This window comes from Labrus mixtus, chromosome 11, assembly GCF_963584025.1.
Source record: "Labrus mixtus chromosome 11, fLabMix1.1, whole genome shotgun sequence".
NCBI classification, from domain to species: Eukaryota; Metazoa; Chordata; class Actinopteri; order Labriformes; family Labridae; genus Labrus; species Labrus mixtus.
Genome location: NC_083622.1, coordinates 23,030,371 through 23,051,890, shown reverse-complemented (window position 1 = coordinate 23,051,890; position 21,520 = coordinate 23,030,371). Strand labels below are relative to the sequence as shown.

Below are 21,520 nucleotides of genomic sequence, written 5' to 3'. Positions count from 1 at the left end.
TGAAGGTTTGTAAAATCAGTGTGTTAGGGTGCAAAAGCAAGGAGACGATATGGGGAGGGAGAGATTGATAGACGGAGAGAGGTAATGGTGTGACCTTGCAAAAGTCTGTTATCACCTGCTGGGGGAAAAATTAACTGCGGGAGATAGCCAGAGCATCGGAAAACACATCAACATCCACCTCTCTCCACCCTCCAGCTCCTCCACTACCTATTTAACAACTCCCAAATGAGGAATATGTTACTGCTCAAAATAACTAAACTCAATTAGAGTGGAATAGAGATGACTCTAGTGGGTCTTCTGCTTTCATTAATTGGGAGCAAAATAACCTGACTCTCATTTATTCCTTGATTTTATCCATCTTTCTATCTCTCTTTTCACACTTTTTTCCTCCCTCTTTTCCACACATATTTGTCTTCATCCATCTCATGTCATCTATTTTGCTGCATATTCAGTTTAATGCGGCTAAAAGACGCAAGATTTTTAGAACAATGCTGCCAAGGCACACAGGTTTTGGTTATGTTTAAAAGCATTTCATGCTACAGGCAAACAACTACATTGTAATAAATGTAACAGGTCAGTATCCATTAAAAGATTTAAAGCTGAAAAAACAAACATTCGCTTCACAAGTACAATTATACTTAGAACAATTTCCCTGTTAGAGAAAACGTCTAAAATCGTGGAATTTTTGCAAAAGTTAGACACATGACTCTCTCAATGGTTTGGTGAGTTTATCACTATCTGAGCTGCTGTGTGTAATTTTTTCCCATTTTGATGTGAGGTGAAATACAGCACATTTAATAAATCTGGTTTGTAGTCTTTGCTCATTAAAAAATAAAAATAAAAAAATAAAAAGCATTACTGATGTGAACACTGTCAGTGATCAATATTTGTGCTCTCTCTCCAGCATTGAACAGGAAGCACAAACCCTGCTAGATAGTTCATATGGAGGGGACTCGTAGAGTTGCAAGCCAATGGATACACACAGGCTGTCACTCAAGGCTGTGGTAGTTGCTTGCCAGCAGTCAGTTTAAGAAGACCTTGAAAGTTTATTGGGGAGCACAAAACCAGGGCTAATAGAAACACCAGGCCAGCTCACATAAATTTGTGGAACATTTTGTTTTTTTGGAAATCTCAGCAAACACAAAGTTGTATGTCCTCGCTGTGATGTCTAATTACAATAAAACATAGTGGGGCTCATAAGTGCCTTGAAATCCTACACTGTGCAAAACAATGAGAAATGTGTGTCATGCCATTCTCATTTGTTATGCAGGACAGAAAATAACAAAGCAACCAGTACCTGGATTTGTACAATTCCTTCAGCTCCATCTCATATTCATCCTACCTGTTTCTTTTAGCACTGTTTCTTTTTTTATGTTTCCTTGAGGTAAGACAGCCGATGTCCAATCTATATTAAGAAATTTTTTTTGTACTGGTCTACACTAACTCTTGTTAACAATCAGGCCCAATTTATCTCTGTGTGCCCTTCACCCACGAAGATGCTGTAGGCATGTTAGAGGATCTCAAGAAATGAGTTAATGAGGGGAAGATAAAATGTTAATGTAAAAGACTGAACTGAGAAGTGAGACAAAGGAAACTGTGAAGCAGGTGTTAGATCGATGAAGTGGGAATTTCAGGATTTAATCAAGCCCAAGTGTGAACATTTGTGTGTGTGTGTGTGTGTGTGTGTGTGTGTGTGTGTGTGTGTGTGTGTGTATCTTCACTTTCTTTCTCTCCTGTCATAATGGTGGCACAAAAGGTCCTGTGAGGATGCAATCAGGCCTCCCACATGCCTGAAGGGGAAAACATGCACTCACACATGCACACACGTTATCATGGGAAATAAGTTCATACCAAATGGAGCTTTTTTTGTGTGTTATTGATCAGAAACGCCCACATGCTTCAGCTCATGTTATCTGAGCCAGGTAACTATTATAATCTTAAACAGTTTAGAAGAATTAAAATACACACATGGAGCAGAACTGAAGTAATACTTGGGGAGGCAATGGTTGGATTGATCACACATAATTCTGTAAAATACTCACAATGAGGAATAAATGGTTACTTGCTGTGTTAATTCCTATCTCTACTTATGAAACAAGCAAACAAAAAAAGGACTCAATATTAGGATGACTTCTAACACAGATGATGACATATGGAATACACACTAAGTCCCTGTGATCAATGAATCCCTGGACAACTCACACACACAACAACGCGTCTAAATATGTGTGCAAAGCCCCGCAGACACAGCCAGGTGATTCATCACCGGCTGAGGAGAACATGGCCTCCTCGACCTTTTAAGTGACCTGTGACCTCTTCAGCATAACCTCTTCAGTGGGTCATTGTAGATTTATCAAACAACATAATGAGCATTACAACCACCATTACTCACCAATGTTCAGGTGTCTCACAGGAAAAAAAATCTTAATATATAGGCCAAATAAAAACAGCTCCTCCAAGTCAGCCTCCTGTAGAGACCTCCAATCTCAACATATTTCAACATTTTCTTATTACAGCTGACAGCTGACAGTGTCTCTCAATCCTGCACTCCTGCCCTGCTGTTTCACTCTTTATCTTTTCCTTTTACCTCCATCTTCAATTACCAGTCCTCGTCCCTGTCACATATTGTACACACACACACACGCACACACACACACAGAGTCCATATCTGTCAGCAATGCCTAATATGACATTGTCGGTGTGATCGCACTGCCTGTGGGTATAATGTATCATTACTGCTTGAGTCATCTTGTTGGTAAAACAAGAATCTGTGTGACGAAATAACAGCCTGAATAGATTGATCTGTAGCTGATTGGCTTTATTTATTATTTGGTGGCTCTATAGCCTCTCGGTATAGTCATTCCCATCCTTCATATATTCTTGAGGTATGATAAACATCATAATACAGGGTAAGGATCTAATATACTGTGTTTGTAAAATAATAAAAAACTGTGTTAAAAAAATGTTTCAATTAATCTCAGAAAAATGCACTTTTTACTTCATCAGAATAATGGGTTTGTTCTGTCTGAGCAAAGGGAACAGACATTTCTGAATTAGAAAAATAAAATATTTGCACATAAACTTGTGATTGGAAGTAAAGTATCATGCAGAACACATAAAACCCTTAAACTGAAGTGCATCATATCTTTAGACTTCTGTTCCGTTTAGGAATAGGAGGATGGAAAGCTGCATGTCAGTAGCATGGGGACAAACTTCCACCTAGTGGTGTGCGATATAACGATATCGTGAAGGATTTTAACGTGCTGACGATCTGCCAAAGCTGAGAGATTGTAGAACCGGGCTAATGCGTCTATTCTATCATGCTACAGTTTATGCTCCGACACAGACACGTCTCGCCCCTCTCCTTTTTTGCTCCGCAGCGGTGAAAACGAAAACAAAACTTAAAAGTAAAGTCCGCAAAAAGAACTCCATCTCGGTGATATGCAACTGTTCTGATATTTTTCCAAACCGACACGGCATGAGCAACAGTTAACTTATCTGCATAGTTTGCACAGTTAAGATTACATCTCAGATAGTGACACAAGGAACCGTTTAACGATCCGGAGAGACGTTAACAGTCTGCAGAGAGTCAGACAGAGCGGCGCTCAGACAGTCAGTGATGAGAGATATAACCCCGGTGTTTCAAATGTTACTGTCGGTGTTTTCTGCTCTGTCTCGATTTTTAAAAGTTACTATCAAGCTTCTCCTCACCTTTTGCAATGTCCCGCCCCCTCTATGAATTAAACTCTTCTGTCAGTAAAACTTACTTTGATCATGTGTCACAAAATGAACACATTCTGTATTATGTTTTATTATATATAAACTAAACTAAAGTTAATCCAATGATGTCATAAAAAACAACGAAGGCTGCAGAGCCTGTATGAAGCTACAGCTGTAGGAACTCTGCAGGGCTAAAATAGAACAGAAACACAAGAACTTGAAGTGTACATGTTTTTAAATGAATGCATCACTGCATGAAAATGTTCCTGACGAACATAAAAAGAGGACACATAACTAAATCATCATTTCAAAGTGGTGAGGAAAACCTTCAAATTGTGCATAAATATTGATCAAATTGAGGGAAAGACATTTCTGTTGCTAAAGATGTTCTGGGTGAGACCTCCAGACCTCCTACAAAGATGTTTTTCAAATAGATTGTCAGCACAGTTTTGTGCATTTAAAAACATTATACAGGGAAATAAATTTGGTTGAACTGGTCAGTAACTTACAAATTTGTCTAAAGATCAGTATGAAAAAAATTGTGATAAAATCGTGATTTTGCACCAAAAAAAAATTGTGATATGATATTTTACCCATATCGCCAACCTCTACTTCCACCTAAGTAAACCTGTCAGTTTGCTGGTTTGGGTCTCTGTTCTTCACAGCAATCAAAAGTGGAACCGAGCACATCCCTGTGAGCTGTCTCCACATTTACACATATATTAACTCATGAGGTATGCGCTTTATGCAAAAAAAATAAAAAAAAGTTACTTATATACGACTAAGTCTGTAATCATTATTCAAGTATCCAACAGTAGCTGTCTTTTAAAATGTTAAGCCTCTTCCTTTCTTTTCCAGCTGTTCAATCTGAGTGTTGGTGGCGTCCTCATCCCTTAATAAGACATCAGTGTTTCTTGAGAAGTGTAAGAATCGCGTGACAAGTCCATCAAACCCCCCACTGAGGGATTTAGCACCCCTTCACTCCTGTAAAGCTCACACAATATGGAGACTGATTTGTCAGAAGAAGAGAAAACATTTGAAACATGAAACAGTGGTAATCCTATCATATCACAGTGTGCTGATGTGCACACTGGGCCATTATAGCTTCTTTCTCTGTTTTTCTTGTCAGTCACAACTGTATATTAATATACAAGTCTGGTATATATATATCACAAAGGTGTATGTAAACAAAGAAAAAGCTCATAAATGTTATATGAATTCCAGTATTTTAGCAGGAAACCACAATAAATGCACAATAAAAATAAAAATGTATTTGATTGGATGTTTCTCTGCACGTTTGGTTTTTTAATTGACATTGTAATGTTAGTAAATTGAGAGTCTCTGCATTGGCCGATACACGAGCAGAAAAAAACAATCAGAAATATGCTCCCCCTTTGCCACCTTTTGCACTCAACCATTTTCACACTTTCTCTCCACAAGTCAATTATAGCTAGCTGGTCCCATCTCCAGTCTGATCCTTTCTAAACTGTTTAAAGCCTTTATCTAAAACTGCAGTATGAAACACCATCATATGAAACATATGGTCCCTCAATTTGGCTTGAATATTAATCTGACTGACTTTAATGTGGTCTTAGATTTAAGACATTTCCCAACTAAATACTTAAATATAACTGAAATAGACACATCATTTCATGAGGTGACGACCCGACTTTCCTGCTTTTCCTATACCCATATTTTATTTCCTCCTTTTCATTCTTATCTCATTCACATTCCTATAGAGGCTGGATGGCCAACATGATCGCTGGGCCTTCAATGTGGATAAGAAAAATGTTAAAGCCCTTCAACCATTCTCAATCCCTTTTATGCATTGCAGAATTTACTTGGGATTCAACTATGAAAGCCCAGTTACTTGCAACACGCCAGGGTGAAAGTTCCCCCTTTTATCTTCAATCCCATATTAACTTGACCTCTTATGGCTTAAATCCACAATCGGGGATCAACAAAAAGGCCGGAGCTCGGTAGGAGGCTTTAAGAGCCCAGCCGTCTGCAAGGATAAAAGACGGGACTTGTTTGTGATTGCTGTTAAGGAAGATCTTATAGAGATGGACAGCAACAATGTCACTCTACTGCCGTTATAGAGTGAGACAGCACATGCACACACACCCCTCGACAAACACAAGAAAATAAGAACACTGAAGAATATCAGTTTGTTTAAAGACTCAAATTTTCTCAGTTCAGTAAGAAAGCAGCTTAAGAGGCTTTAGCGTATATTTAGAAGTTCTTGTCCCCTTCTTTTTAGGGAAAAGGAGATTTATTTGAGGCAAACACAGGAGCTTAACTCTTATCAATAACATAAACAAAACTGTTCGTACTCATTAATTTTTGCCACATTTAGAATTCAGTGTTAATTATAATTCATACGCATTTATTCATAGAACAAAACCCCAATTTGTTTTTGTCCATAGCATCAAATCTCTATAACAATTATCTAAAAATAATCCAAGGGAAGAGTCATTTTAGGTGTCATTATAAAATAATATGCAGTGTTCCTTTTCTAGACAAATTAGAGTGAATTCTTTAAAAAAAGAAGAAAAATGTGTATCTAAATGTGGCACTCGCACAATCCTGCTCGCACTATCATCATCACAAATACATAGAAACAATGCAGAAGCAGAATCATTGCAGAAGCCAGACTACAGGCATGTTTTACACCATCCAGCTGGATGCAGGAAGAGGCCATTTGCTCTGGCCTTTAGCTCCCATACTGTGAGCAGCCCTGTATTTTAGCCACATTCAAACAGTTGCACGTAAACACACATACACAAACACACACACTCACTCCGTCCAGAGCCCCATACTGTGCTGAGCCCCGCATTCAAACCCTTTTTTCATGCAGCAGATCTGACAGGTTGTTTATGAAGAGACTTCACAAACACATGCACACAAAGTGGTATAGAAATGAATACATCCATAAATACATGAACCCGGGAGGCCATGAGATGTTCAAAACTTAATCTGTCTAAAATAATCAAAACAAGAGATCCTGGACTGGTCTGCTGGTCTCGTAATACGCTCCATCAATTGCACCCTCTGACTTCTTCTAAAGGCAATAAATGCTCTGTTGTGTGATTGTGTAAATATCTTCAAGGCATGTTCAAAAATAGCATGAAGTCAGGCGGCTGGGGTTAACTAATAGCATTTCTATTACTTTTAACTTTGTGTATATATGTGTTGTTTCAAGCTGAAGTAAAAAAAAAAAAAAGAAAACAAGCAGACATCATGGCTGTGGGTTATTTTCTTGCCACTTAAGATCTGTTTCTTACTTATCTGATCTTCAAGAATGACAGGAACACAACAAAATAGAAGGACAACTTCAACATTTTACTTCATCATATAATCTCCTTAGACTGATCCAATTAAATGACTTGGAGGACAGTGAAAGCTGAAATTACAATTACCCCCAATGAGTAATACCTGAAAACCATAATGACTTGTTTAGCCAAAACAAGCCCCTGTAATACTGCTGAACATTAGAGAGTGATGGTGTAATACTGCTGGTATACACCATGTGCATGTTCTGTCTTAATGGTTTACAGATAATAACTATTGTAAAGCACTTAAATTATACACATAAAAAATACATTTTCACCTCCTGTGGGCAAGACAGGATATAATACCTTCTCGATCAAAGCCCAAAAATAGGTTGAATAAAAATGTTAATTCTAGCTGAACAGTCTCTAAAGCAGTGCTTCCCAAAGTGTCGGCCATGACAGGACAGCCACCAAGCAGCATGTAAAAAGAAATATCGCCATAATGATGATTTCACCTAGAATTAACGCTTCACCCATTCAATAAGGTCTTTCAATGTCTTTAGTTAACTCTATTTTTTATTTGCTATCTGATTATAAGCTTTATTACATGAGTATATAGCCATAATGTATGTTTGCTTGATTCAAAATGCACTTCAATTGCCAAGGACAGCTGTATGCATGAAACCTAATGGTCCCCTCAGTTATGGTGTGAAACTACAGATTCAGATACAGATCTACAGGGGGGGTCGTCAACTGAAGAGAAGCACTGTGAGCAGATTAAAGGTGGAGAGTGTAAACTGGAGAGTAAATAAAAGTTTGAATGGTGAAACTAAATAGTTTTTAGAATACTATATAAAACAATGTAACCTATATTAAACTATATTGCTATTAGTCCTGCCAACAACTTTATTTTAATGTGAGCTAGATAACTTCCAGCAGCATTAAAAGGTGAATTAAATGGGCAAAGGTTCCTTTCATTCATTTATCTGCATCTTTAGCAGCAAAGCTAAAGCATGAAAGCTGTTGAAAAGAATGATAAAAACCAGTAGCAAGAAACGGATAACAGACTGACGAATGTAGACTGAATAAGAAACAAAATGTTTCCCTAGAGCACTCAGGGGTGTGCTTTTGTAAGAGCTACTGTACATTTGTAAGCAGCACAGAGAAAGAGCCTCAAGGTCTCTAAGCCTTTACAATGAATAAATCACAGATGTGACATTTTTGTATTGGTGTCAGCAATGGGAAATAATGCTTGTTTTGACCACTCACTTCATAATGAATCGCATGTAACCTTAGGCGTTTCACCTTACCAACAAAGAAACATAATAAAACAGAGCAAGGCATAGGAGAATACAGCTGATCAAAATAAATCAAATCTCTTGTAACATACTGCATTAAGGCTTTTTTATTACCTCTGTGCATGCTACTGTATCTACACAGAAGAGAGGTCAGTATGGCTGATGAACTGTGAAATGCTGGTCTGCACTGTGTTTTCTAACCATTCATGTTGTAATGGTGTTGTATAGCGATATAAATTAAAATAAAAACCTTACTGTATTCAACAACACAAATAGAGTACCGTTTAGAAAGCAGACAAATGACTAATTTGAAACTGAAACAGACAGGCAATACCTCCCAGATGAACAGACTAAACACCATCTTAAATAGAATAGCACAGAAAAGAACAGTGTGAATGTAGATGAAGACATGTTAAAAGCAAGGTCATGCACAGGCCATCCCCAGCCTTGATGTGGTTTCTCACACAGCCATGAGCTCACTGAAGCAAACACATAAGGATGCCTGAACTCAGTCACACTCACCCTACCTCCCCTCTCTGTCTATTTCTATTTTCCCTCTGAGTCCGTCTCTCCCTTCCTGACTATTTTTGTGTCTGCGTGTACCCCCAAATGTAGGCTAATGCCCTACAGAACTGACAGATTAAATGCCAATCCCTGGGTTGTACCAAAACCAGCCCCGGGCAGCAAGCTGTGTGCATGTTTGTGTGTGTGAGTGTGTGAGTGTGTGTGTGTGCGTGCATGTGTGTGTCTGCTGGATTGGGTGAACACAGACGTAAAACAACTGCCCTTAGTAAACAACTCTAAAGGTCACTGCAGATATCAGATTGTTTATACCTCGCTGTCATGTCCTAACGAAAAGGAAACATTTGTGGCCTTAATGTCAGTCACTTTCTGTGTGTCACTTCATTTAAAATAACATGCTGTAAGGCCAAAACAAACAGCTCCATGCAATATGAGCTCTGCAAAAGTAAAACACAGCACTTGACCAAAAGACAAGGTAAGTCTTTGACTGATTCTTGGAAGAACAAGCTAGGCTTATATGTATTTATGTGCTTGTGTGGGAGTGCAGTGTTTGGAGACTGACCTCAGAACAAGGACAAACTGTTATTAATAGAGCGGCACAGAGTTCGCCATTTGAAAGATTTGTCTTCTACCAGACTCTTTGGACTCTAGGTTTTTCCAGTTGTTGTAAATGCTCTGGGACACAGGCTAAAAAGTAAGAGCTGTTGTAAGTAAGTAAGAACATGTGTAAATCGAGTTTCAGCGTGGGTTTTCACTTTAATGATTATATATGCCAAGCATGACCTTTGCCTCCGGTAAATGCGTGGTCAGAAATCAATGACATAAAATCACTTGCCCAACGTCAGTGGACATCTTTCTAATCAACAGATGCAGCCATGGGCTATAATGCATATTCACCACCTGCAAACCCCGCTGTGACTATATGGACTTAAATTGGAATATACAACCTTGATCTCACTGCCCAACTTATCTGAGTAACTTCAACTAATAAAGTTATTCTCAACTGCAAACTTCTCCATACATATAAAACAATGTATGAAAATAGATTGAAATAGAATTATCCAAAATATAATGCAACCATAGCCACCTTCACACTGTGACCAAATCATATTAGTGTACAGTTTGTGTTCCATCCCCTACATCAAGAGTCTAAATGAAGTCTACTGGGAATTGAAAAGGTTGAATGAAGACTCAGAAATTGAAGTAAGGTTGAGTAGATAACTTGTTTGTCTTTTTGATAAAGTGTCATACATATACACGCATGTTTAGTGAAACTGAAACTAAATCGACAAGAACATTTTCTTAATATGAAACAGTCCATAGAAAGATAAATACTTGTTTGAGTATACATAAAAAAATATCAATCAAATTGATTTCAATTTTACAAAACAAAAAAGGTTTTTAGAAAATCACCTTCAAGACTCTTGAATAACAAAATGAACATCAATATTCAGAAATATCAGATAAGTAGTATCAACTTACAAGAGGTGACACTGACTAAGGATTTACATAGCCTAGCATCTCTGAGGATCATCACAGGCAGATTGAACAGATTGAGGCGATGATACTTTACTGTATGACTCTCAAACAAAATGGTTTGTCTACCGATAAACCATGTGATCATCACTAATAGGGAACAAGCAAATATAGCTGCAATCCTTTAAACCACCAGTAGACGAAGCGATAGCAACATTCCTGTCGTTTGTGACTCATAGCCACTTCCTTCAGCCTTGAAAAGTAGAGAGAAGTGCCAAGTGATGGAATCCCTTCCATTGCTGGCAGTACAGATCTGCATTTTCATAGGATCCTGGAAAAGAGAGAGGGGTGCAAACCTTCTGTGCCCGGATAATTGCAGGAGTCAGAAGAGGCAATTCTGCATCTATGGAGATGGGTGTGACAGGTTTTGCATTTATTATTGCATTAACCTCATACATAAGAGTCATAAGCCCTTCATGTGTCAGATGTGAAGGGCTAATCTGAGAAAGCACAGAGTCAATGATCCCTCTTGAAACCCTGATCATCATTTCCCACACTTCCCCTATGTGGTAGGAGTAAGGAGGGCTAAACATCCATGTGGAACCCTTGTGACTGAAATACTTTGATATGAGAGTGTCCTCTTGTAAGACAAGTTGCAGCAACAAGTTTATGCCCCAATCACAGTGGCTAACTTTTACAGAACCAAGCAGAGCAAAGAAGCATCTGTATTTATAGAGCTAGATGTTTCCATTGACTGTATAAGCTCAATATGCACAGCATGTACGCTGAAGCATATGAAGTGTTCTGTCCCCCTTTTACTGTTTGCTGCGACCAGTTCAGATCTCACATTCAGACTCACATTTGTGCTGAGACAACTACAGGGTAAATCAGCTACCTACTAGCTACATGCTAATAGGTAGCTTCTTTGCTCCATTGGTCCAGATATGATAGCTGTGTGGATCTCTCCTTAAAGGGTTTCCCTTTTTCCAAACTCCGAGACCCCACTGCATCTGTGTGCACCGTGTTCCGTCTACGCCATGGTTTTGCTCCATTCAACAGTGCACGCCTTAACCCACTGGATCCATTCTATTAGTGGAGTGAGGCACAGTGCAGTACAGCCCACAGCAGCTGGATTTGCAAGATTACACAGAAAAGAAGAGAATACTTTACCTAGAAAGGCAAAGTTACCTGTTGTTTGTATGTTGTTAACGTGTTATTTTGCCTTTCTGAGGTTGATTTGCTGTTTATTTGGTACCTATTTGACGTAATGTTGATATAGGGATGGGATATAAGATCAGCAATATGTAGCTGGTTTTTAATTTTGAAATTGGTCAGAAGCTCTCTAAGTTCTGATGTCTGACTTCTTGTCCAGGTCAAGCTTTTCTGTTCAGCTTGGTTCATGCTGAAAGCAGCTCAGTCAAAAATAGACTCAGCATGTATTCAAAGCGGAGTGATACTCCTGAGGCGCACCAGGGACAGACTGCGGCAACATGCAGGGGGAACACGTTTACTAGAGAGGGCGTCATCAACTCAGTGGTTGGTGGCACCAATAGAACATAACACACACAGAGTCCATGGGATATAACAGCTAGTCCTTGTATGGCATTTCTGAATGTCGATTCCCAACTAAAATAACTGTCATTGAACAAGGTGAAATAAAACTGGGCACCTGTGGCCTGAAGCTTTGTGTACGTTTGGTCACCTTAAAACCCCCCCTTACTCAGTTGGCCTCTGTTTAAGAATCACCTTTTTGTTAAGTGAAATAACAGACAAAGGGGACTGTTCTCCTCCGATATTATCAAAACAATAAAGCACAACCATAACTAGGACCCACTGTGTTAAATTCTTCATTTTTATCGTATGACTTGCTATGACTAGACCTGTAGCGTCTGCGTAAAGGGGCTAAGTTTAGGGAAAGTTTCCTGCATACTTGTGGTACGATTTGGTCTACCCTTTAAATTTGTAAAAAATATTATCTGCCAAGCCAACAGTGAGCCAACAACAGCATGTCCTGTAGCCAGGGGCCATAATATATATTCACCAACCAGCCTACACATGTGTTATAAACACACAATATGAGCACAGCACATACACTTTGGACTTCTTCCAAGAGTTCATTCTGTGTGTTGTGTGTCCCTTTTCAATTAACTTAAATATTTTTTTTCTTTCTTGTGGGTTGGGTTCATGAATATAAAAAATTTATTCAAATGAATGTAAATATAATGTGGGAATTGGCGTATTTTGAAAACAGAAGTACAGAATTCCGAGTTGGGTTCTAATTCGTTAAGCATACACTCCCTTGATCATACAAATTACTGGAGACAGCCAAGTGGAGAAATCCAACACGCACACACACACACAAATACCCACAAACAGAGCAGGTTAATTACATGCTGTTGAGCAACTGTTTCTTTAATGCATTCCGCATTCATTGATTTGTGAGGTCTCTGACATTAAATTACACTATAGATTTAGGCATTTCAAAAGCACACACGGATACACCCAAATATCCATACTAATTGACTTTTTAGCATTTAGATGCTCTATAAGAGTCCTGCTGAAAGAGTGAACATCAGGGCAGCACCATCGTTCTGAAAAGAAGCTCCTGGGGATCCCATCTCCCACACATGTTCACTCACCCCTGCATGCTCAACATAATGATCCGAGCCAGCTTAGCTTTAAAAATGCTGATGGCAACAGTTTGGAGAAGCAGAACAACATAGCAGATAGGAATTATTAAGTAAAGAAATTAGAGTTCAAGGCTTTTATACAATATTAATAATTAGTGATTGATTACATTAACAAAACTAGTCTTCCACCTGGTCTAAGTGTCCTTGAACAGAGAAACAAATGTCTGGGCTCACTTCATTCAACCTAAAGCTATGCAAAACTAATTTGTGCTGCGTTCTCGTATTCACATGAGGACATGGGAAAAAAAGCACACACAGACACATACGCACTAACTCAAGCTGCCTGGGCATCCATCCACCTGAAACCCCTCATACACATACAGAAACACACAACGCCACAACTCCTTATCCCACACACTTGGCATGGATGCCAACTAAGCCCCAGTTCTCCAGAAGTAATAAACCGTATTTTCACTGTGTCTCTCTAAACCATGATAGAAGACTCCTGAAAGCCCCTGTGCTTCATTTGAAACCCCTCAACTCATTTACCAGGACACTGATCAACATGTCTGTGACCATGCCTTTGTTTGTGTGTGCATGTGTGTGTCTGTTGATTGCACAAAATGTCCCACATGCTGCAGCCATGAGGGACAATTTGTTTTACACACACACAAGCATCAGTATAATGGACAAAATAACCAAATGCAGGGTGTTTTCACACACAGAACCCAACTGAACTCTGGAAAAGCTAAGAAAACAGCAACTCAAACGTGTAACACACTTGTGCATTAACTGGTCATTGATCAGTATTTAAAAATGAAATTCAATAAATTAACACAATATGCACAGGTTAGAGTCAACACAAGTTATCCAATTTCCTTAGCTTTAGGATGGCCTACCCAGTCTCATTTAATATTTTATTGTAGCTGTGACAAAGTGCTAGAGAATGATTAATAACGGCCTCTTTTTTTCCTGAAAAGGTGAGCAGGACAGCAGAGGCACATTTCAGAAAGCAGGATTAGTGCAAAGTCTGTTTACACTGAAATGAGGGCCACATTGGGGAAAATTGAGGGAATTCCTTTTCAGAATGGGAGGTCACACAAACCCGAGAAAGAGGGGTAACTTAAGCCCTTTCCAGAAAATACACTAACTTAAGCTCTGAGTCAGGTACTAAGGTCGGGAGCAGGTTTTCTTCAATGAACTCCGGATTTGTTTCCTCCCTCTCACAGAGAAATGGGTTTTTATTTCCTCATTTAGTATTCAATCATTCATTCAGTCCATATCATTAACATGTTAGTCCAGATTCACGGTTTGACTGATGAAAAATTGATACATGAAAATGGTTATATACATTATTATTTATTTACTAGATCCTGTTTATTCTGATGCCTGAGAGAAAAAAAAAATTTGCATGATGTCTGCTATTGTTTTCAATGTCTGCTGTTGAATGTCAAACTTACCCATAAACCTTGTGAATGTGAAAAATAAACTTAACCCTCTTCAATTTGGAGTACTTGTACAGTTATAAGATTTAAAAGCACTCAAAAGAAAAGTAATTTAACAGATCAATTTGTCTTTAAGGACCACCAAATAAGGTCTCAGCCTTTGACGTGTGTGTGTGTGTGTGTGGGGTACCAGGAGGTGCAGTCACAACGGCCAGCGTGTGACTGAGCATGAGGCAGCCTTGTGCCTTCCGCCTTCTCTGATTTTTTTTCTCCCTTTCAATATATTGAAGAGATGCCAAGGAAAAATCAAGGCACCAAAAAACAGAAAACTTAAGTGGGCATGTGGATTCCCTCTGATCACGTAGACCCTCATTATGTGTCTCCATCATGCAAGTGATAAAAAAAAGTTTTTATTCCTGCTACATGTGTGTGTCTGTGTGTGTGTGTCTCTGTGTGTCCCTCCCAATGAATAGAGCATTAATTGCATTAGCATTACAGCTGGGTGATTTCCAGTCAAATGAAACCTCTGGCATCAACAAGGAAGACATTTCTAAAGTCTTGAAGTGTGTTATTATTTTGTGCAATTCAATTGGAATTTCTTTGTGTGTAGAATTTGCCATGACAGAAACGTGAAAGAGAGAGCGAGCACGAGGAGACAGATGAAGCAGGATGACAGGAAGATTGCTTTGATCAAGGTGGCCAAGAGAAATTGCCTCCCTCCAAATCTGCAATACTGCCTTGTGATAAGTTAGTCAGTTCTGATTATTTAAATATCCAACATGTAAAATGTAACAGATGATAAATTGCTTTTTCCATTCAGTTTAAAATGCAAATCATACACAAGAGCAAACGAACTAAAAAGGCTGTAATTTGTTCTTTCACACATGTCAGACAAAAGTGCTGTGGCAGTTTTGAGGTAAATGAGGCAGGAGGGTTTTTGAGGTGACCAAACGTACACAAAACTCCATACTCCAGTGACCATAGAATCAAATGTTGTTGAGTTTTATCTGTTGTGTTTAATTTGAACAGTCAGAGCAATATGTAGTCTCCCTCCCCTCATACAATCAGGATGAATAGTGTATGTTTGATAAATACCCCAACGATGGCAATCACAATTCACCCAGAGTCAAAGCTAACACATTTAAATCACTTGCTTTGGCCTTGGTGCAACCAATTATCCAAAGCTCAAAGATTAATACACCTTCATCTAAGACACAGAAAGGAGGCAAATCTTCATATTTCAGAAGCCGAAACCACCACACAACCTTTTTATGTTTGAAAAGTTACTCCTCAACTTAAAATTAAAAAAGATAATTCAATTATCAGGCCATTGATGTTGTGTGAACTTCAGAAACAAAAGCAGTACATGGGGTGCGTTAACGTGTAGATCCTGTAATGGCAGCAAGGGGACTGGCATGAGTGAATAATCTACAGTTGACATAATACAAATGTATATATTTGATTTATTTTTTTTTAGAAGAAGAACCACAGAGTGTGGATGGTAAAAAAGTATTAATTCATAGTGGATACACGAACAGTTAATATAACATCACATCACTGTTACCCTTATCTGAGGGCTTTAAAGATACAGACTTCGGGGTCTAAGTAAATCTGAAAACAATTTCCAAAAGCTAAATACTGACACACAATCCTCCAATGACAGACACCGTGACATTCTCTCACACTACGACAAAATGCACATACCCTCTGGGTGTGTGTGAATGCGTGTGTGTGCCCCAAATGGGTGGAAATTAATTAAAAGGAAAAACAATTTCCAACTTAATTTCGTTGTTTATACAAATATGTACGTGTTCCTCTCTTCTCTTTTTGTTCCTGTGTGTGAGTTAGAGTATATAGAAACTGACATTTGGCAACAATTGAAAAAGGTGTAGCACATATGTATTGCAAACACACAAAAATATCTTCATTTATTCATGAAGAAACTCAAGTTGTTAAAGCAAAAATCTGACAGACTGGAGCGTAAGCATTTAAAATGCTTCATGATTATTTAGTTTTGACTAAACTGGTGAAGACAAAAAAAATTTAAATATCTAAAAAAATATATTCAAGGACCTATATAAAGGAAATGTATTCTTAATTTTTTCAGGGTATAAAAGGTGTAATACTTATTGTATTTAAGGTATTCTAGAAGCTGTTTTAAGTACTTAACTTTCGTCTTAATAATTGTGTCTCAAACTGACATGAAATCTACCATGAGATGGATAATGTACCAGCAGTCGATCAAACTAGTCTTGACATAATTTTTTAAGATATATATTTTTGCCCTTACTATTGGACAGGACAGCTGAAGAAAGAAGACAGGAAACATCTGGGGGAGAGAGTTGGGGATGACATGCAGCATTGGACCAAGACCGGACCCGAAACCTACAGCCGATGCCCCGAGAACCACAGCCTCTGCACATGGAGCGCCCGACACAACCGCCAGGCCATACGGTGCCCAAGACATGTTTTTTTCTTTTCTAATTTGGTTTTAATTAATTACTTTATGGTCAAACATTCCAAATATGTATTGTGTGTAGTAGTTTACTTGATTGAGTTCCTGAAGTGGTCCTCTGCAGGGTTCTTCACAGTGCAGCTGTTGAGCAACCACAGGTCTGCTTCTGTTGGGTCATCTATAGGAAGAGGAAGAGAGAGAGAGAGAGAGAGGAAGAGAGAGAGAGAGAGTTTATTTTTTGGAACATAAAAACCAGTCACCTACAATCATATCAGACAAATTACATGTAAGCAATCAACACAGAAGAACAAGGTTCAACAAAAGAATATAACCCCTTTCTTTGAGTCTGAAGCATGTAGTGGGTCAGCAAACCTCAAAATGTCACACCCATATTATCATATGAGATTCAGTAACTCACAGGGTTTTCAGGAAACATGTATTTTACATGTATTTATGTGTTTGTTTGTGTCATTTGTATTCTCAGCGAATGATATAAAATGCTTTTTTTATTTTTGGGAGTCCGTTAAAAAGGAGATTATTTTATCTCTACAATTAGGGATTAGATTTAGCCAGTAGATAACAATGTTGTAGCAATGCCACATGCTTTCATATTCTTTCTAAATAAAATTTTATTATTTGTGTTTGTAAAAATTAAAGGCACAGTATGTAGACTCATCGGGGGGCTCTCAATCAAAACAATAACAAAAGATGACTTTGAGGCTGGCGGGGAATCATGGGTGGTCTCTCTGCTCTCTGCTAGGTAATGTAAGTACTCACAATAAATATTTATAAAACATATGTTTAGTAATTTTTTTATTAATTTAGATATTGTCATGTAAACATTGTAATACAATTCTACACGTTCAAGAGTTAAACTTGCAAAATCATGTACACACACACATACAAAGTGGTGTGATTCCCCTTGTGATGTTAAGCTCGACTGCTGCTCAAGACATTGGAGGCAGGCTTTGCATGGCACTGCCAGGAGACACACATGGACACACATACTCGAGGAGATGTGGCACAGCAGTGGTTGGGAGCTTCAAGCTTGCCCCTTTCTGCCACATTGAACCAGATATTTCACTAAGAATCCACTTTCCTGCTGCAGTCAAGCATACACACCCCTCTCACTGTATTTCCTGCATTCCTAATTTGATACACACCAGCAGTACTATTCTGTGACACACACAGCAGGTCCTAGGATGTGGAGGAGGGGGGAGGATAACCAACCACATCCCAGGTAAACTGGCATCCCAACCCCTCTGTTTAAAAAAAAAGACAGCAAACACAGCCATACACACAATGATATAATGAAAGGGAATCTTAAAGTTTCAGGAATTGAAACGTTAAACTTTTATAATGCCTGGTTGCAAAAAGCCTGATAGGAACAGACCAATCAGGGTGCACTCACACTAGGAAATCCGTACCATGTCCAAGCACAGTTTACCCCTAATGTCCAGTTCGTTTGACTAGTGTGAGTGATCCGATTCTCAAGCACGGTACACTTCCTTGGCCATGGCACACTTTGAAGAAGTTTGCTTTGTCATGGTACACTTCATGCACGAGCACGAGCACAAGCACGAGGGTACACAACATTGACAGCCTTCATTATGGAGAAATCCAAGAGTGTTCTGGCTGTATCTGAGTAAAATTACCCAAAATAAGCCGCAAAGTCGATAAAGTAGCCGTCTTGTTCTCCGATGTGCGGACGCAGACGTTTTTTTCCCCCTCTCGAGTCCACCTGTCTTGTAAACTAAGCACACTTCTTAATTACCATACATGTGTTGTATTACAACGTTATGTACAAGAGGCAACCGTGCTCAGGCCCGGTTAGTCCTGGAGCAGTGTGAGTGCAGGCCAGCGGGGGAATGAGGAGGGGGGACAATCGGTACGGGACAACTTTGCTAGTGTGAGTGTGCCCTAAGAAAACAGATCTTTAATAGTGAAAAAAAGAATACTTTAATAACTTTAAATTTACGTTTAAAATATGTATAGCATTGAGGATATATTGTGTGTTTAATCAGGACTTTTCCTTACTTATAAAATACCTAATAGAGTAAGATTTGAAAATATAGAAGTCTGGGTCTTGAGTTTAATGGATGAATGTATCAGACGGGAAGCAACACTTCTCATGAAAACCTAAGAACAGCTGCACATCTTGTTAGTGAACCAAAATAACATGAGTCACACTGGTAAGACATGAATCATGTGTTGGGTTTGTTTTTTGGGCCTTTGCGTGATGTCAAGAGTCATCAATTCTTTTGGGACAGGAGTACAAAATAGATCAAAAATAATGAGTAATGCTGAGGCTACAACTGCAAAACAATGAAGTGTATGTGTTTGTGACTCGAGAAGCGCAAGGAGAGGAGTTCAGCTGGCAAATGGTGCCCATTATGCCTACCTTTATTTGTCTAGGCGACCAACACACACACACAAACACAAACACACACACACAGGACTAGTGGGAGTGGTCTCAGCTGTGTGGTTGCTGTCTCCTCTCTGTCCCTAGAGGGGTTTTCCAGACCAACTGCTCCATCAATTTAACACACAGACACACACACACACACACACACACACTCGCACTCAAGATGAATCAAAACATCTGCAACAACAACCCTCTCTACAGAGTCAGCACAACTTACTAATAGAAAAAAATAACTATAGAAAACAGCAAAACAGAATCATGCTGGAGTAACCATGCATGGAGTCTCTGAACTAAAGAATATCTCAGGTCAGAGTTGCAAAAGGTAAATAAAGTTTCCTTTTTAGAGGGACCCAGTATATATTTACTAATTGAACTACCACTAAGAAAATCTTCAATTTATGTTAAAAGATTTTACTGAAGGGATAAATAAAAGTGATCCCTTATTGAGCTCTTCATTTCATACAGCTCCCTTACTTTCAGGACACACCCCTTTGCTGTGCTTGCCAATGGCTTATGTTGTAAAAGTGCTATAATGATCATAGGATATTTCAGCTTTTGATTTTTGTCAATGACAAAAGGCAGCCAAAGGTTCCTTCCAAATGATCAAATTAGAGACACATTTTCTGGTGTTTGCAGCTGTAAACCTGTAAAACCCCCTTCAGTACTTCAGGGAAGTGGCAACAGCAGCAGCTGTTTTCTGATCAAGCATAGCATCTGCATGACAGATACACACTGTAGCACAGCAAAAACAAGTATGTCAGTGCCCCCCCCCCCCCCCCCTCCGCCATTGAGTACAAAACGTTGACTTAGTCCAAATTCAACAGCAGAATATGAGAAAATGTATGACAAGTCACCTTGGTGGCAACTACATGCTCCCTCCCTTTGGTGCCACTTCCAGTAAACTGAGGGTCAAAGCCACCACCAAGCACTGAGACACCTGCCAGCTGCATGATGAAGAAAACAGTGCACAGTCCAGTGTTCCACGCATGATATTTGCCTTCCTAACAACTTAGACTTCGACTTTTTACTTTTAACCTAGACTTTTTACTATGTAGAGGAAAACTTTGGGCTGTAAAAACAGAGTGTGTCATCAGTAGAAGATTAACTTTTAAGGAACATGATAAGTTATTAATTTAAGCGCGCCAGCATCCATTTTTTCTGTTATCTATATCTATCTATCTCTTAGTGTGAAAAGCAGCCTGGGGTGACCCTACGTGACTCAGCTTAGTGCTCATACATTTCTAACAAACGCTGTGGCTGGGAAATCTCTAGACAGAAAAGATATTGCATGATATTTGCATAGGTATGGAGGTGCAGCCAATGGCTGGGGAGTGATTTGGTTATTTTTGCATGCAATGACCCCCGGGCAATTATTTGAGAGGTTGTAAGAACAGAATGTGCACAAAAAACTGTTGACTAATCTTTTATCTGATGAAGAAAAGCCCTGAGGGGTAAGACAAGGATCCTGGTATTTGTGTAAGAGTGGGTGTGTGTATCCGTGTGTGTGAAAGGGTAAATGTTGTGTGTGTGTTGGAAAATGAGTCTGTTATCCCGCAATTAAACCAGCAAACTTTCTGGAAGTTAAAGCTTTGAAAGAGGAGGCTGAAAAGACTCCTGAAAAAATATCAGTAGCCACAACAGACAAATAGTCCAAGGCCTCATGTGTAATCAATAGTTATTCAAAATGCAAACACCGCTTTAGCACTTGAGGAGATGAGATGAGGAGGAAGGGTTAAGGGAGCAGGTTCACAAAGAGCAAAGATCACATGGTTGCAAGTGAATATGAAAAGAAAGTAAGCAAAAAGGGATAAAAGGTAGGACAGAAAGATATGGAAGAGAGTCATTCTGGGGGGAGGGGAGGGAGTGGAAGCTGAAGTGGAAGCAGGTGATAGTCAAAATCCAAATGTACAGCCAACAATGTGAGCAAAAGAAGAAACAGAACCGCAGAGATGCATGGGGACTGAAGGGAACAAGAGAGTGGTGGAGATGAAAGTGGAAAGTACAAGGAGTGAATGGATGGAGAGAAGAGAAATCTGCAGTACAGAGTAATAGTAGCATAATCAGTGACTGGCTGCCCTCCTCTGATCAGAAACAAACATTTGTCTGTCCATATAAAACTTGCATTTGACAGCTGCAGTTTGACACTTGCCAGTCGCATGTGTGAACCTTTGAAAATCATACATATTTTGTTAAATAGCACGATAAAATTATGCATTCTGCTGTCTTTGCACATTATGTCTGTCGTCCGATTTAGCCACAGGTGTGCTCACTGCGCAG

General features: G+C 39.1%; 1 protein-coding gene across 1 annotated transcript in view; it reads right to left on the bottom strand.

Annotated features, from left to right (window-relative positions):
* Positions 1-21,520, bottom strand: part of cdkal1 (CDK5 regulatory subunit associated protein 1-like 1) — a 231,364-nt gene that overhangs the window by 171,648 nt on the left and 38,196 nt on the right. Inside the window, exon 4 of the mRNA XM_061050985.1 lies at positions 16,912-16,996. Coding sequence (XP_060906968.1) covers positions 16,912-16,996 — 85 coding nt within the window. The remainder of the gene's footprint in view (positions 1-16,911; positions 16,997-21,520) is intronic.